Consider the following 15,138-nt stretch of genomic DNA (forward strand, 5'->3'; position numbering starts at 1 on the left):
ACAATAAATTGAACAGTTGTGTCCAATCCATCCACCTGATGGTCCATCATCACTTAAGGATTTTATTTACTCTGGTTCAACAGCTGGTTGGACCGTCTGCACGCTGACCAATAGGATCAAGCGCTGTTATCGGCAGAGAAAAAAAAATCCTTACAGTCGCCATGATATAGCAGCGGAAACGGGTGAGAAGTAGCTAGAAAACAAAAGAGAACACGCAGTCGTCCTCGCGATTTGGTATGCTCTTGCAGGTAATAAAGAAATCCTTCCTATTAGACCTGAGCTGTCTTCACTCTGTTCTCCTCAATCTTATTTAGACATTGGAGGCGATGTGGTTGTTCTCCAAAGTAGGTCTTATTTGTATCGGAAGTCGGGTCAGCTCCGAATAATTGGGATCTGTTAGCTTGTAGCTAGCAAGCTAACTCGAGCTAAGCTAAACAGCTCTCACAATTGCTCGCAAACCCAGCATTGTGTAGCGTTGTGGGCTCGTTTACTCGCAGTTTATCTCAACGATGGTGACTCTGGCTACTGGAGGCTAAGCTAGCAGCAGCTAACCAACGCGCTGCTTCGTGGCCTAGTGTTAATGCGCAAGTCAGTGCTTTGCTATTATGTAAACAACAATTGAGCAGTATCTGTTAATATCATTTTGTTTCTCATTAGCTAACCCACTCGGGCAAAGCGTTGAAGTCGGCCAACAAATTGCTCAATTTCACTAACTTCGCTTGTCCGTTGCCCATCTCGCTAGTTAGCAAACGAGCTAGCTTTAGCTATTTAGCGTTTGTTATGTATAGTTTGATAGCTACCTATTTAGGTTAAGCTAGGCTAATCAGTTAGCGACAACGAGAGGAAAAAACGGCTAATCTTAGCTAGTGTTAGCTATTTTTACTCCTTTTTTAAAACGCTGTTTCTTAAAGCTCTTATACCAATTAAAGCTTTACACAATGTACACCAGAGTTTGCTAAGTTCAGCAGGAAAGCTATTGCACTTCGCTGTTGATTTTAATGTTGATTATTATGTAACTCCAGTGAAATCTCAGCCCTCATAGGAAACAATTTAATGTCAATTATACTGTATTATAAAAGACTTCTAGGAACATATCATGACTTTAACCAAATCTTGATCAAAAACTTGTTCTTTGTGATTGGCAAAGGTTACATTTAATATCCTGTGCATACGTGTACATGTTGTACCTTGTTAAATTATCAGAGTGCAAATATGATTACCATCAACCTACCTGATGAGCTAGAGTCCTACACTACATCTGACCTAATCCACAGTATTCCAGCTTTAGTCTCAGGACTTAATTACTTAATTGATTTGCAATTGATAGCATGTTGGGTGTTCTTGTGATTCTGTTCATGAATGATACTTACAAATCCAAATTATTTCTGCAGTGTTATAGGAATGCCCAAGGAAAAATATGACCCGCCGGATCCCAGGCGGATGTACACAATTATGTCCAGCGAGGAGGCAGCCAACGGGAAGAAGTCATACTGGGCTGAGCTGGAAATCAGCGGTGAGTCTTTTCAGGGAGTTTCTAGTTTTATAGTTTAGTTTGCTGTGTTAAATTCACCCATGATGTTGCCATAATGTGTAACCTTACTGGACTGTTTCTCTGACATGAACACGCAGTCGTTGTGGGTCTGCCTTTTCATCTCATCACTGTTGAGCACAGGTAGTTCGTCACTGTTCAGATAAGACATGGGTTCACCAATGTAGCTCCTCACTTGTCAGTCCGGGCTGCAGCTGAGGATTATTTAGTTAATCTGCCAATTATTTTCTTGATTAACCGCCTGGCCCATAAAATTGTCAGAAAATAATGTCAAATGTTCATCAGAGTTTTGCAGAGCCCAAGGTGACGTCCTCAGATTTCTTTAATCCCAACCTGATTTTTGCTAGGTTTAAAATAGGTCACAGTGGGGAAAAAAAAATTCCCCTGCAGCTGCAACATGGTGGTTGTAATCGACGGTCTTAATATGATTTTGTCTATTTGGTATTTGGGGATACAAATGCAGTCCTGTTGTTAGGCCAGTTTCCACTGAAGAAGTTCCTGGTACTATTTGGGGGGCAGGAACTTTACAGGAACGTCCTCTTGCTCGGCTCCACTGAGAGGGCAGAGTAGGAGGATGGCTCTGGATGTGACGTAATTGTTGCGCAACCATTTTGACCGGGGCGACTCTTACGACTCCTTTTTAAAAATGCGACTTCTCGTCTGCTGAGTTTGAAAAATGCCGGCTATTTTGTTGCTTTCTGTTGTCGTCACATTTCTCCTTGAGTATATCCAATCAGCACCAAGTAATCCCCAAGCCCCAGCCAGGAGTCTTTCGGGGCAGTTCTGAGTACCTACTCCGAGGCAGGGACTGGTTTAGCCCCTGTAAAAGTTCCGGAACTCTGTCCTTCGGGGGTGGTTCCTGCGGTGGAGACACGCACCAACGGCCCCAGCCCCGTAAATTTACCCCAAAGTTCCTGCGGTGGAAACGGGTCTATTATGCTCAAGCATTAAATGTTTCTTGTGAAATCAGTACATCTATGTTTACCCATTCATAACAATGGGAAACATTTGCTCAATGTTTTTTCCTTTGTTGCGAGGATGGTAGTAGTTTGATACTGGGGCTTAACTCTACTCTGTTTCTTTTTCCTAATGTTACTGCAGGCCGAGTAAGGAGTCTCAGCACAGCCCTGTGGTCTCTCACCCACCTCACTGCCCTGCACCTCAGTGACAACTCACTGTCACGCATCCCGCCAGACATTGCCAAACTACACAATCTGGTGTACCTGGATCTCTCATCCAATAAGATCAGGAGCCTGCCGGCAGAGCTCGGCAACATGGTGTCTCTCAGGTGAGCCAGGCTTTGCATTTGCCCCCTAATTTGGGCACAGTGGAAAGAGTAGCTGTCTCAGGGTTGATATTGAATCTGTTTTTTTTCCTCTCACACATGCTACACACTGGCGCTACTCATCATGGTTATTTGTTTCAGCTGATCATAGATTGATTGGATGTCTCCCAATGTTCTTCCACATAGGCCTGTCACGATAACTGCTTTTGGGGGGCGATATATTGTCCCAGAACTAATTGCGATGAATGATACTGTCATTTTAAAACCATTTTATGTCACTGGAATGATAACATAATAGAATTATAATGCAGGTACACCCTGTCAAAGAGTAATGACCTTTTAATTCTTAGGAATATTCACACATCGAAAATAGAAGTAAAAAAAAAAAAAAATTGAAATATCCTTAAATAAAACACCATGAATTGAAAATAGAACCACACAACCAAAACAGTAAATAAAATGGACTCATGGGCTTTGTCGACAAAAATTGCACTTAAATAGATATTAAACATTTGGCACAGGGCCACAGAGAGTCATTGGTGACATTCTTAGGTAAACAAAGATGTATGTAAACACAAGTGTAATATCGTTCGATACATGGACATGGTCTTGATCATTTTTGCTGACCTCAGTAAGTCAGAAAGTAATTATCATGACAGGCCTTTTTCCACATTAAGTTCACATTTACAAGAACCTTAAGTTGGAGGCAACAGTTGTTTTTGAAAGGTAATGAAGACGGTTGTTTTTCAGGAGGGCTGGTGTCTAATGATCCAATTTCCCCATGTCCTCCACAGGGAACTGCTTTTAAATAACAACCAGTTGCGGGTTCTGCCATTTGAATTGGGGAAACTGTTTCAGTTACAAACACTGGGGTTGAAAGGTGAGTGGCTCATCAGTGTTTTTTGTAGCCATTCTAGCCTTGAAATCCCGTCGCTGTCTTAGCAGTGATTCAACCCGCTTTGCTTTTCCTTCGCCAGGAAACCCACTTGCACAAGAAATTATGAGCCTCTACCAGGAACCTGATGGCACGCGGAGACTGCTCAACTACTTGTTAGACAATCTGGCAGGGGCTATCAAGCGCAGTGAGTCCCCCCTCTCACTGGCAGTTTTGAGGCTGGAACAGGAGTTTCATATTGCCAGTTGTTTTTATTTCCCCAGAAGACAGGTTCATTTGTAGATAGAGATGGGGAACCCAACAGCTTATGTGCCCTTAACTTTGTTGAAGTCATTGTTTGGCATTTGTGTTTACGTCGTCACCCATATCGAACCCTTTTCTTCCTCTCTTCAGTACCGACAGAGCAGCCCCCAGCCCGGTCATGGATCTCACTCCAGGAACCAGACCGAACACGGGCCTCAGGTAAGGACTGCAAACATGAAACATGACAGTGAACAAATGCACATACTATTCTTTATAAAAGAAGCTGTTCCGTAAATATAGTAGTTAAGCAAGTGTGCAAATATCCCTACCAAAAACCCCTCAGCTTCTCAAGCTTAAAATTTGCTCTTTTGTCTGTTTCTCCCCTCAGCACTGTTCTCCGTGATGTGCTACAATGTGCTGTGTGATAAGTACGCCACAAGACAGCTATACGGCTACTGCCCCTCATGGGCTCTAAATTGGGAGTACAGGAAGAAATCCATCATGCAGGAGATAATGGGCTGCAATGCAGACATCATCAGTTTGCAGGTGAGTGATGGATGTCAAAGCATGTGTTTAGGTTTTCACAGATATTGACTTAACATTTCTTTTGTACATCTATGTAGATCCAACAAGTTTAAGTTTTGTTTGGTGATAGCGGGTTGTTTTTGGCCACGCATTAAGTTAAGCAGCACCTGTAGAATGTCATGCAGCCCAGTAAATGCTCCCTTTGTCAAGCACTGTCCAAAGTCCCAGTGTCCAGTGTTGACACTGTTAACACTGACCACTGATGTGTAGCCATTTTTTATTGACCTGGGATAGGTATAAATACTTTGCAACTTGTATTAGGAAGGGAATATTGTACTGTTGGCAGAATTTGATTACATTCTGACTTGTACCGATTTTGGGTGAGAGGGTGCTGTCGTCTTAGTCAGTTGTTTTGGTATTTGGAGAGTTGTTTTCATCTCTTTTTAGGCATGTCACAATACCAGAAATTTAACAGTTGATTAGAATATCAGTGAAATTCCATGATTCTCCATATCCAATTTATTACCAGGGTGAAAATCTGTCTCAGAGGTGCTTTACTAAGTTGGAAGTGTTTCCTCTTTTCATCTGAAAAGTTCAATGGGACCATTTGCATACAGGTTTTTGTGAACGTTTGCCTGGAACGCAAAGTACTGTCATACACGACTCTTTCAGTTCTTCTTTTCGATCAGTGAAGGAGGATCTTTTACAGCATCTGCACTAGTCACCATCCTCCATGTGTTTTTATGTTTTTTTTCGTGGTGGCAGGCATTATTCATCTTTCTTTGGCATCTAACGGCAGTATAGTTTACGTTGAGGCATATATGCTGCTCCCTTTGGGTCTGGAAGAATTTTATCCACGATATCTATGGCACTACCGAACAATGAGTACCATTGCGTTTACTAAATTTTGGAGTCTACTTGGTACTCAAGTAGACTCAAGAAAAGTCTTATTTTTTATGTGTCTGTATACCAAGGAGCAGGGCTAATAACTAGCATGCAGACAATGCAGAATTATCCCCAAACATTTGCTGTGTTTGCTGTTAAGCTTCTCCTCCTTTCTGCACTATTTTTCAGACGTTAACAGCTGTTTATCCTGCTTCAACTTGTACAATTAATGTCATTTTAATGATAAGATATCTTACAATATCTTTTACTTTTCTCAGTCTTGTATTAAAGTGTTTAATTTAGAAATGCAGGGGTTTTTTTTCTCTTTGGGAGTGGGTGTTTAATACTTGCGTGACCTGCAGTGTTTCCTGTTGTCTCTCCTGACCTCCGTTTTCTTGTTGACTACAGGAAGTTGAGACGGAGCAGTACTACAATTTTTTCTTGCCTGAGCTGAAGGAGCAGGGATACGACGGGTTCTTCAGTCCAAAGTCACGAGCCAGGACTATGTCCGAGTCGGACCGCAAACACGTGGACGGTTGTGCAATTTTCTTCAAGACAGAAAAGTACGTACTTGTAATTTTTTGCAATTATGGGCTGTCTCTCTTGTTGACTAACCTTAGTAGGATATATAATTTTTTGTTTAATCTTCTTAACAGTTAAACATTTATTTTTAGGGTTTGTTTTTTGTTTAAATGCCAGAATTGCTGACAGTCTGAACCAAGGTAATGAGGATATGATATGGGTAACTCCTAATAATGTTGCCTGGGTGTTTTCTCTCTCTCTCTGTGTATTTTGGTACAATTACAGCCAATCACTAAGCTTATGAGATTATTTCCTTCATTTAACAGATGCAGTAATTTTGACAAAGAAATTAGGTATTACATTTTAAGCTTGTCACTCCTGGTTCAGCCTGTGATAAACTGAAACCTGTGCTACAGTTTTTATTGCGGTTTGTTGACGGTGTCTTGTTTTGCTGAGCGGCCTATCAGCTGGGCGGAGCTACCACCATTGACCTACCTAACCAGTTTGATTATTCTGCAAATGAGAAGGTCTGTTTTGGTGCAGCCTTCAGACAGCAATAACATTTTACTCATCTCAGTAGATTTGTGTCAGGTCATCTGTATGTTTACTCAGATTTCACACATGAATGCAGCTTTGGAAACCTGTAAAACCACCAGTCGTCTGCATTAACAGCTGAAAACAACAGCTAGACCAATAGTATGTTTTCTGACTGGATACTAGGGATTGTCATTGACTGCAGCCTTTAAATTAGGCTCCGTTTATACCATAGCACATAGATTTGACTACTGAATGATATTATAGCACATACTTGTTGTAGGATATGAAAGTGGTGTCATGCTTTTATGAGTCTGCCGTAGCTACTTACAAAATCCGGCACACATCAGACCACAGCATTAGTGGGGCGTTTTGCATGAAAGCCTTTTAGACTGGAAGTCAGTCGCGGTCAAAGAATCCGGGGGTGCCTAGTTTTGATTTACATAAAAGGGGAGTCCTGTTGATTTCACACATGAAAGTCTGTTTACAGGTCTTTGGGAGCACCTCTGCATATGTGAAAAAAGTCATATTAAGCCTTTTGTGGCAGGGCGTCGGTGGCTTAGTGGATAGAGCAGGTGCCCCATGTGCAAGGCTGTTGCCGCAGTGGCCCGGGTTCAACTCCAGCATGTGGCCCTTTGCTGCATGTCACTCCCTCTCTCTCTCTCTCCCCTTCACACTTGTCTGTCCTATCAATTAAAGGCTAAAATGCCCCCCCCCCCCCCCCAAAAGCCTTTTGTGGCTCCAGAGGGAGCCGTGTGAGGTCTGATAAATTTCCTTAAGTGATTCCTGGAGTTGAAAATGAAACTCTGGTAGTGTGGAGTTATAAAAAAGTCAGCTCGCCTGAGGCCTGTACTAAGAAGCCAGTTCAACTTACCAAGGATATTTTTTGGTTATCTGGCTCCACTAACCATAACACTGTCTGTCTGGATAACTGGTATCATGAGACTCGTTATCAACTAGCTCAGTCAGCTCTGGGCTTTCCTATCCAGCCATGAGGGTGTTCATGTAAGAGAGACAAGGTTGTTAATTACAAGCGACACTATCAGAACCATTAACGTAGTAGCCAGCTTCATGAGATTATATTAATCTATGAGAATGTTTTTGTTTCGGGGACAGCAGGACAGCAGACTTCCAAATATTGAAAGTAATCCAAGTCTTAAAATACATGTAGTTGTTATTATTATATATGTGTAGAGTATGTTTTGCTATATGGCCTAGTTGAATGATGAAGAAACTTCTCTGAATATGTATCATAAAAACACCTAAAAGAAATGCCAGACTGTTTCTGTAAAGACTGGCAAAATAATCAGCCTAATGACTGATGAGGTCTGACCGATTCAGAGAAGCCAATTAACAGTGTTTGGATTATTCTCCATCTTTTTTTATCAATTGTCATAACACATGTGTCTCATGTTATTCTGAGCTGCACTGATGGAGTCAGTGTAAAATCAGCCACACTGTCACATATCACTCCTGGGGTACAATAGACTATGCGCAATTAAAATGCAGCTAAAATCCTCTTCATGTGTTCAGTCATCTTAACAATCTCTCCGTTTGATTGAAGCCCTGTGTTAAAAGTGGAGTGGAAATAGAAAGCCTGAAATAATAAAATTATTCTACTTACCTGTAAACACAAACTGTCACCCGTCACTCAGGAGCAGGTTAGCATTTCAGCGCAAGTTACCATGGGGATTTACCCTGCTAAAAAGTGAGCCAGCTTCATCGCACTGAAAACCCAGGGTTAACCTTAAAGTTACCTCGCTAACTCTAAATACAGGCCTCTAAACTCTGTAGCTGCTCATCATCTCTACCCACTACTAGCATAACACAGTAGAATCTCTGAACTGTTGATGGACAAGTTGCATCATGGGTAATGTAGTAGGGCTGCACAATATATCAAAATGACTTTAATCGCGATAAAGGTATCGCAAAAGATTTAGCATATTTACATGTGCCAGCATTTACATGCTGCATGTCAGTATATATTTGGCCAATCAGATGGAGCCCTAGGTGTCTGGATGTAGATACGAGGGACTGATTGTAACAACTAATTCATGTTGAAACAAACGTGGGGTAACTTGAGACCTGTTAGTTTTTTTTAAGTATTTCTCATGGCACAGAGAGAGTGAAACTGGTGTTGTGGATGTTCTTGGTTCTTGTTCTTGTTGGTGTGTTTGTTCTGGTGCCCTGGACAGATCTGACACCTGTCCATCCGCCCACCCACCTGCTATCATCCCCGGCTCTCTAGCTGGGTGTACTGCCGTTGCCTCGTAAAGATGGCAGGATGGCACAGAGGGTTTCCGGGGAGCGGCACTAGAAAATAACCTTGTATTTTAAGGTTCATAAAATACACCCAAAATTACAAATATGTAGGATATTACTACAGACATTCCTGTTGTCTTGATGTCGGCTGTGATGGCAGATGCTGTAGTCACTCATGTCAGTGAAGATGGCGCTTTACCATCTAGGGGACACGCTGCATATTTTTAACCCTGATAAGGCAACATTGTGGTAATGTGATGGTGCTACTGATTGACGCTGTATTGAGTCATGCAGATGATGACCCGATGATGTTTTACTTCTCACAGAACACGCCCTGTTGGTTGATGTTTCCTGTTTTGTTCGTAGTCTCAGTGAAAACAAACCATAAAAACTTTTCTCAGAATGAAAGAGAAGAAACATGTAATGTAACTGTAATATAAACGTTCCCATGAAAAAGTCTTGTTTAAAAAAATATATATATATATAAATCATAAATTCCCTCTAATACCTACTTTATATTGCTGTGAACATATTAACAAATTTCTCCTTTTTTTATCAACTGTATTTATTTAACTTTCTTACCCCCAAAAAATCTTCTACAAGATTACACTGAATACATCATGAGAACATTGCAATTGTATTTTTGCCCAATACTAATTTTTACTGAATAACAAGATCAGCTGCCATAAGACAAGGGTTGTAAATGATTCTTATTGCCATGTTTTGTTATTGTTTGGAAAGTGTTGTCGACCCATATTTTATGTCGCACTAGAGGCCACCACTGTTGTGTTGCATGTCACGCCCGTCATGCCTCTTTTGCTGCTGGGATGTTGGCATGCTATCTAAAATCACAAGAGGGCGACATCATTCCTTTCTTGTTTGGTTCAGTGTAAAAATGCAAAGGTAGTGTAAAGAAGGGACTCTGTAGCGGCCCCATAGTGCAATCTCTGTAAAAAGGGCTTGTGTGGCAGGTTAAAATAAATCTCCCCACCTATGTCATATATTGCATCTCCGTGCACCATGTATTTTGGCTGTTAGAAGTTCAGTTCAGTGTGAAAGACTTCAAATTTGATACTAGTGTTTTCCTAATTGTATAGTTTTGATTAGTCCATAGCAGTATTGTTCTGAGACTGGAGCTTTAAGTGTTGGTGAAGTAGGGCTGCCACGATTAGTCGACTAATCGACTATTAAAATAATCTGTGACTATTTTAGTAGTCGACTAATCGGTTTGAGTCATTTTTCATAGAAAAGTACTATAAAAGTGCCCCAAAATACTCTTACTGCAGCTTCTTATGTTCAGATATTGGCAGCTTTACACACTCTCCCGTGACAGTGAACTAAAACCCTTTGGCGTGAGTATGAAACAAGACATTAGATGACGTAATTTTGGGGTTTGGGCGAGACAGACTGTCATTTTTCAACGTTCTAACACATTTTTCGATGAAATGATTAGTCGACTAATCGAAGAAATAATCGACAGATTAGTCGACAATGATAATAATCGTTAGTGGCAGCCCTATGGTGAAGTAAAAGCAATGCAAATAGGCGGCAATAAATACAAGAGCATGGTTCTGACATTAGTTAAAAACCCACAGAAGGTTGAAGCTTCGTCCATAAAGCAGCTGGCAGTACTGATCTCTGTTTTGCTGAAGCAGGATAAGTCCCCAGTAAGCTGCGGGGACACTATCAGCCTCATCGAATGTCCACACATCCATAAAAACAGTAAATGAAGAAAATTTATTATGTAAAAGTTTGATGAAAAGATGAAAGAGATGCCCAATTTTATTGGCAAGTAGGAAAATTGAAATTGTTCCCCGTATTGGCAAATAATCGTGCTGCTCTGTCGCTTTTGCTCTGATATTGAGAGGCATCGAGATTTGGCAAATTAACCAAATGTGACTCCGTCTGGGGAGCTATCTCAGTGGTTTGGGAGAATAATATTAGTCTGTGTTAAACTGTAAGTTGGTTTGGTGGAAAAAAGAGAAAAAAATACATAATTAAAGTGTTGCTGTTGAGCAATTTTAAGCCTGATGGTTGCATTACTCAGTTTGTATGTTTTGTTTTGCCATGCAGAAGTTCAGGATTTAATCTGGAGTGCAACTGCTAGAATCCAGGACCTATTTCCAGCACCTCATAAATTATGTGCTTGTCTTCATTCATTTATTGCCAGCACTGCTTGCAAAACTTGTGTTAAGTCCTCTCCTCTCGTCTCCTTCTGTTTATCTCCAGGTTCAGCGCAGTTCAGAAGCACACAGTGGAGTTCAACCAGCTGGCCATGGCTAACTCCGAGGGCTCAGAGGCTATGCTGAACAGGGTAATGACCAAGGACAACATCGGGGTAGCTGTACTGCTCGAGGTCCGCAAAGAGATGATGGAGGCCTCCTGTGAGTAGACCCTATTCTAATTTTTGAGATGCCAGGCACCTAAATAAGATTGACTTTTGTTTGCATTTTACTGAGAAGCTGGTGTTGCAGCTGCCCATGGTGCATAAATAACTGTTATCATACTGCTGTATTTCATTAGTCATAATTTATTTTTGTATCACTTCTCCCTACTTTTTTCCCCTGCTCCTTATAGCTGGAAAGTCACTCCATGGTATGGAGAAGCAGCTGCTCCTGGTAGCTAATGCCCACATGCACTGGGACCCAGAGTACTCTGACGTCAAGCTGGTCCAGACCATGATGTTCCTTTCGGAAGTGAAGAACATAGTGGACAAGGCCACACGCAGCCTCAAGCTGGCCTCTGTCTCTGGTGAGACCAATGCCATTCCACTGGTGCTGTGCGCTGACCTCAACTCCTTGCCCGACTCTGGTAAGTTGGCAAAAAGGCTAACAGAGCTGTGCTTTATCTGACCGCAGAGAGTTTGTATGAATATAAGAAGTTGTACATATGTTAAAGACACTACAACAGTGGGTAGTGGTGTAACGGTGCACAGGTTTGATGCGAGTTTGTCACAGCTGGGAAAAAACCCAAACGCATAAAGATATGTTTCCTTTCATTTATTTGGATCAGACTTAGTGCAAGTGGAACACATCTGTATACACTGTACAGACACTGAACAAACACTTTAAAGGCAACAGGTCACAACGGGCTATTAAACTGAAAACCATCTGCTGTGCTATGAAATTGAAAATACAAAATAAGGGTTGCTTTTGTACTTATCCCAGTGATTTGCACATCTGGATGATGCATTAGCATGTTGGATGTGTTTCCATTCAGAGACCCTAAAACAGTGGTGCTACATTGACGCACCGTCTTCGTCTCATACTCAACTCTCTCTCCGGTGCTGTCATAGCTGACCCTGACCCTGCAGGCGGGTCTTCCAGCGCTGCCCTTTCATTTTTGCTCGCCATAGTGTGACTGACTGGCACGCCGGTCTGCTCGCTAACAGCGTACAGCTAAAATTTCCAGGCGGAACTTGCGCTTGTGAACTTTCTTTCCACATTTTACGCATTAATCTACAAACTGTATTCTACGTGAGACTTGGTGCACCAGACCACAACCCCTGTTACCGTGACAGTTTGTTTCCTAGCGTCTCCTAAGAATGTGTTGAGATGCTCTTGAGGAAAACTGTATCTCAGACTTCTCAGGATGAGCAGGATTGCGTCTCTCTCGGCTGCTTTGTTAATTTAACAAGAAAAAAGGAATGAGTGTCACCCAAATAATGTACCCAAACAACTGTTTTTAAAAGACTGTATTGTAGCCTTATTGCAAAAAATGTTCATGATGATCGTCAGTTATTTAGGTGATGGACAGAATATTAATTGGCATAATTGCAACAGTTTTTTTTTTTACAGTTGATTAAAGGTTAAAATGCCAACACCACATTAGGTAAGTCTTTTGTGGTAGAACATTACATTCTCACTTTTTTGGGCCAAACAATCAGCTAATGGAGAAAATAATCTGCAGATGAATCAATAATGCAAGTATTATTTGCAGTGGTAATGGTTTTTGTAGTTTCTTAGCATGGGATAAAGCCCTCTTCTTGCATACATTTAATCTCAAAATCTTGTAAATACCAGTTCAGCTGCAGCCAATAATAGGTGGTAGTGCAGACATCTTAAGATGGATAGAACAGCTGTACCTACCTCACCTGCATGCATTTAATTCATCAGTCCATTATCGTGAGAGATTTGCTCCTTTTTAATCACCGTGACTTTGTTCTCTTTACATGTCAGTCTCTATGTTGAAGGTGAAGTGGTTCAATTTTGCCCAGCAGCTGGGGAGCAAGACTTGGGAACCTCTTGTGTATTGAGGAGCTGCAGTGTTAATTCATGGACACTGTACATTAACTGCCACTAGACGGCATCACCGTAAACCTTTCTGCTCCGATCGCCAGCACCCTTCTGCTCTGAACGCAACCACACGCTCACGCTACTCTTACAACGCAGTCATGTGCATTAGTGTTGATGGGAAATTAGAAAAGGAATACTCACTCACATCAAAGGAAAATTGCAAAGTGAGCAGAGGGTTCAGCTTCTCCATTGCTGCCTGACGCTTTGAAATTCACAGACAAGACAGCTGCTTTAGTGATGCATGTACATCTTCATCATACGAGCATGACGCTGGTGTGACATTTGCAGTTTAGACAAGCCAGCTTGGGGTGCAAAGACGGGACAGTCCATTAAACGTGGGGGATTTTTTTGTGTGTGTCCGAGTCCGACCATTATCAACTGATTCTAAATGGCATAAGTGGACCGTAAACTCCAGTAATAAATGAGGACGTAATTTCTTCTTTTTTGTGGGGGGGGGTACACAAATGAGCGAGACAACACATGGATGTGTTGCTTTTTCATGGCGGTAAGAAAAAATCCATACCGTCACAGCCCTAACTCTTCCAATGACAGCTTCTCATCTCTCCCCTCTGTGCAGGCGTAGTGGAGTATCTCAGTACTGGTGGGGTGGACTGCACCCACAAGGACTTCAAGGAGCTTCGTTATAGTGACAGCCTGACCAAATTCAACTGCAACGGCAAGAACAGCACGTCCAATGGCAGGATCACGCATGGCTTCAAGCTGAAGAGCGCCTACGAGAACGGCCTGATGCCTTACACCAACTACACCTTCGACTTCAAGGTGATTAAACTGACAGCACAGATAATTGTATTGTGTGCACGTGGTTGTAGTTATATAAGCTTGTTTATAAGCGATATCAAGGATGTATTCATCTGAGGTGACCCCGCTCTTCTTCTCTCCGCAGGGTGTCATCGACTATATTTTCTACTCCAAGCCTCACCTGAACGTGCTGGGTATCTTGGGGCCCCTGGACCCCCACTGGCTCGTAGAGAACAATGTCACCGGCTGCCCACATCCCCACATCCCCTCCGACCACTTCTCCCTCTTCGGCCAGCTGGAGCTGCTCCTGCCCAACGTGCCCCCCCAGGTCAACGGGCTCCATCTGCCTGCACGCAGGTAGTGAGTCCCTGCCACACCACCAGGGGGGGCTGCAACCACAGCCTCTCCCTTTCAAACCCTCCTCCCTCCCACTACCAGCTCTTCCCTCCACCACGCCGGAGGAGGAAGACAAATACACAACCTGTAAAATATTCGTACAGTGAGGTCTGGCCGACAGGGATTTCGTATAATGTTATAGATATTCTATATTTTTCTTTTTTCTTTCTCCGTTTTTCTTTTTTGTTCTTTTTTTAACTGCTCGATTCAGTCCTGTCCGTGTATCATTTTGTGTTTTGGACTCCCTTTCCTCCTCAAATCCACCCACCCACTTTGCTTTCTGTCCTTCAAACTAGAGGGGATGGTAGCTCATTCAGATTTGTCATATGGGGCACAGTTTGGTTTTAGAGCAAGGGGGGAAACTTAGAGAAGTGGCTGAGGGGAAGACATTCACCTGAAAAGCTCCATAGCTGATGGTCTGCCTGTCTGTCTGTCCTGTATAAATCTTAAACCAGCAAAGACAGCAGACTTGTCAGTCTCAGACCTCCATCATTGGCTTGTGCTTGTTTTCCCCTGTACCCTGGGCAGCCGGCGTACTTTCTCAGTCTTTCCAGGGTGCAGGCATTTGTCGAGTCAGATGTTGTTGGGTTAGAGCAGCTTTTAGCTTGTAGTTAAGCGTCCCTCGAGGTGGATGTAGCGCAGCTCGTACGAGGTGAGATTTCCTGCTGTCATTCTGTGGTGCTGAGGCCTTTTTGCGTGGTCACGGCCTCCCGTGGTGCTACAAGATAGTCTACACCTCTGACCCCGGCCCTGGTGCATTAGCTACCAAACCCACAGATGCCTCGAGAACCAGACGTCCGAGAACTACAGTTGCCCAGTTTCACGTGGGCTGTGTGTAGTGTTAATATGTGAAGGAAGGATGTGGTGAGAAACTGAAGGCAGCTACCACTCTGTTTGCGGACTGTTTTCACCCCAGCTTGTATAGTTGTTAGGCTAGTCTTGTGCTTAGGAGCTCATGTGGCCCACGCACCCCCATTTTTGGGCAAGG

At 42.6% G+C, this 15,138-nt stretch overlaps 1 protein-coding gene across 1 annotated transcript; it reads left to right on the forward strand.

Annotated features, from left to right (window-relative positions):
• Window positions 1-107: 107 nt before the first annotated feature.
• LOC126388707 (CCR4-NOT transcription complex subunit 6) lies at window positions 108-15,132 on the forward strand. Its single transcript, XM_050041950.1, has 12 exons — window positions 108-248; window positions 1,392-1,513; window positions 2,651-2,837; window positions 3,629-3,714; window positions 3,812-3,916; window positions 4,123-4,191; window positions 4,361-4,518; window positions 5,791-5,945; window positions 10,930-11,084; window positions 11,278-11,511; window positions 13,573-13,775; window positions 13,900-15,132. Exons 2-12 carry the CDS (start codon window positions 1,402-1,404, stop codon window positions 14,113-14,115), a joined length of 1,680 nt encoding a protein of 559 aa, XP_049897907.1. The 5' UTR covers window positions 108-248; window positions 1,392-1,401; the 3' UTR covers window positions 14,116-15,132.
• Window positions 15,133-15,138: the final 6 nt, after the last annotated feature.

Source organism: Epinephelus moara, chromosome 4 (assembly GCF_006386435.1).
Source record: "Epinephelus moara isolate mb chromosome 4, YSFRI_EMoa_1.0, whole genome shotgun sequence".
In the NCBI taxonomy this organism is placed as follows: domain Eukaryota; kingdom Metazoa; phylum Chordata; class Actinopteri; order Perciformes; family Serranidae; genus Epinephelus; species Epinephelus moara.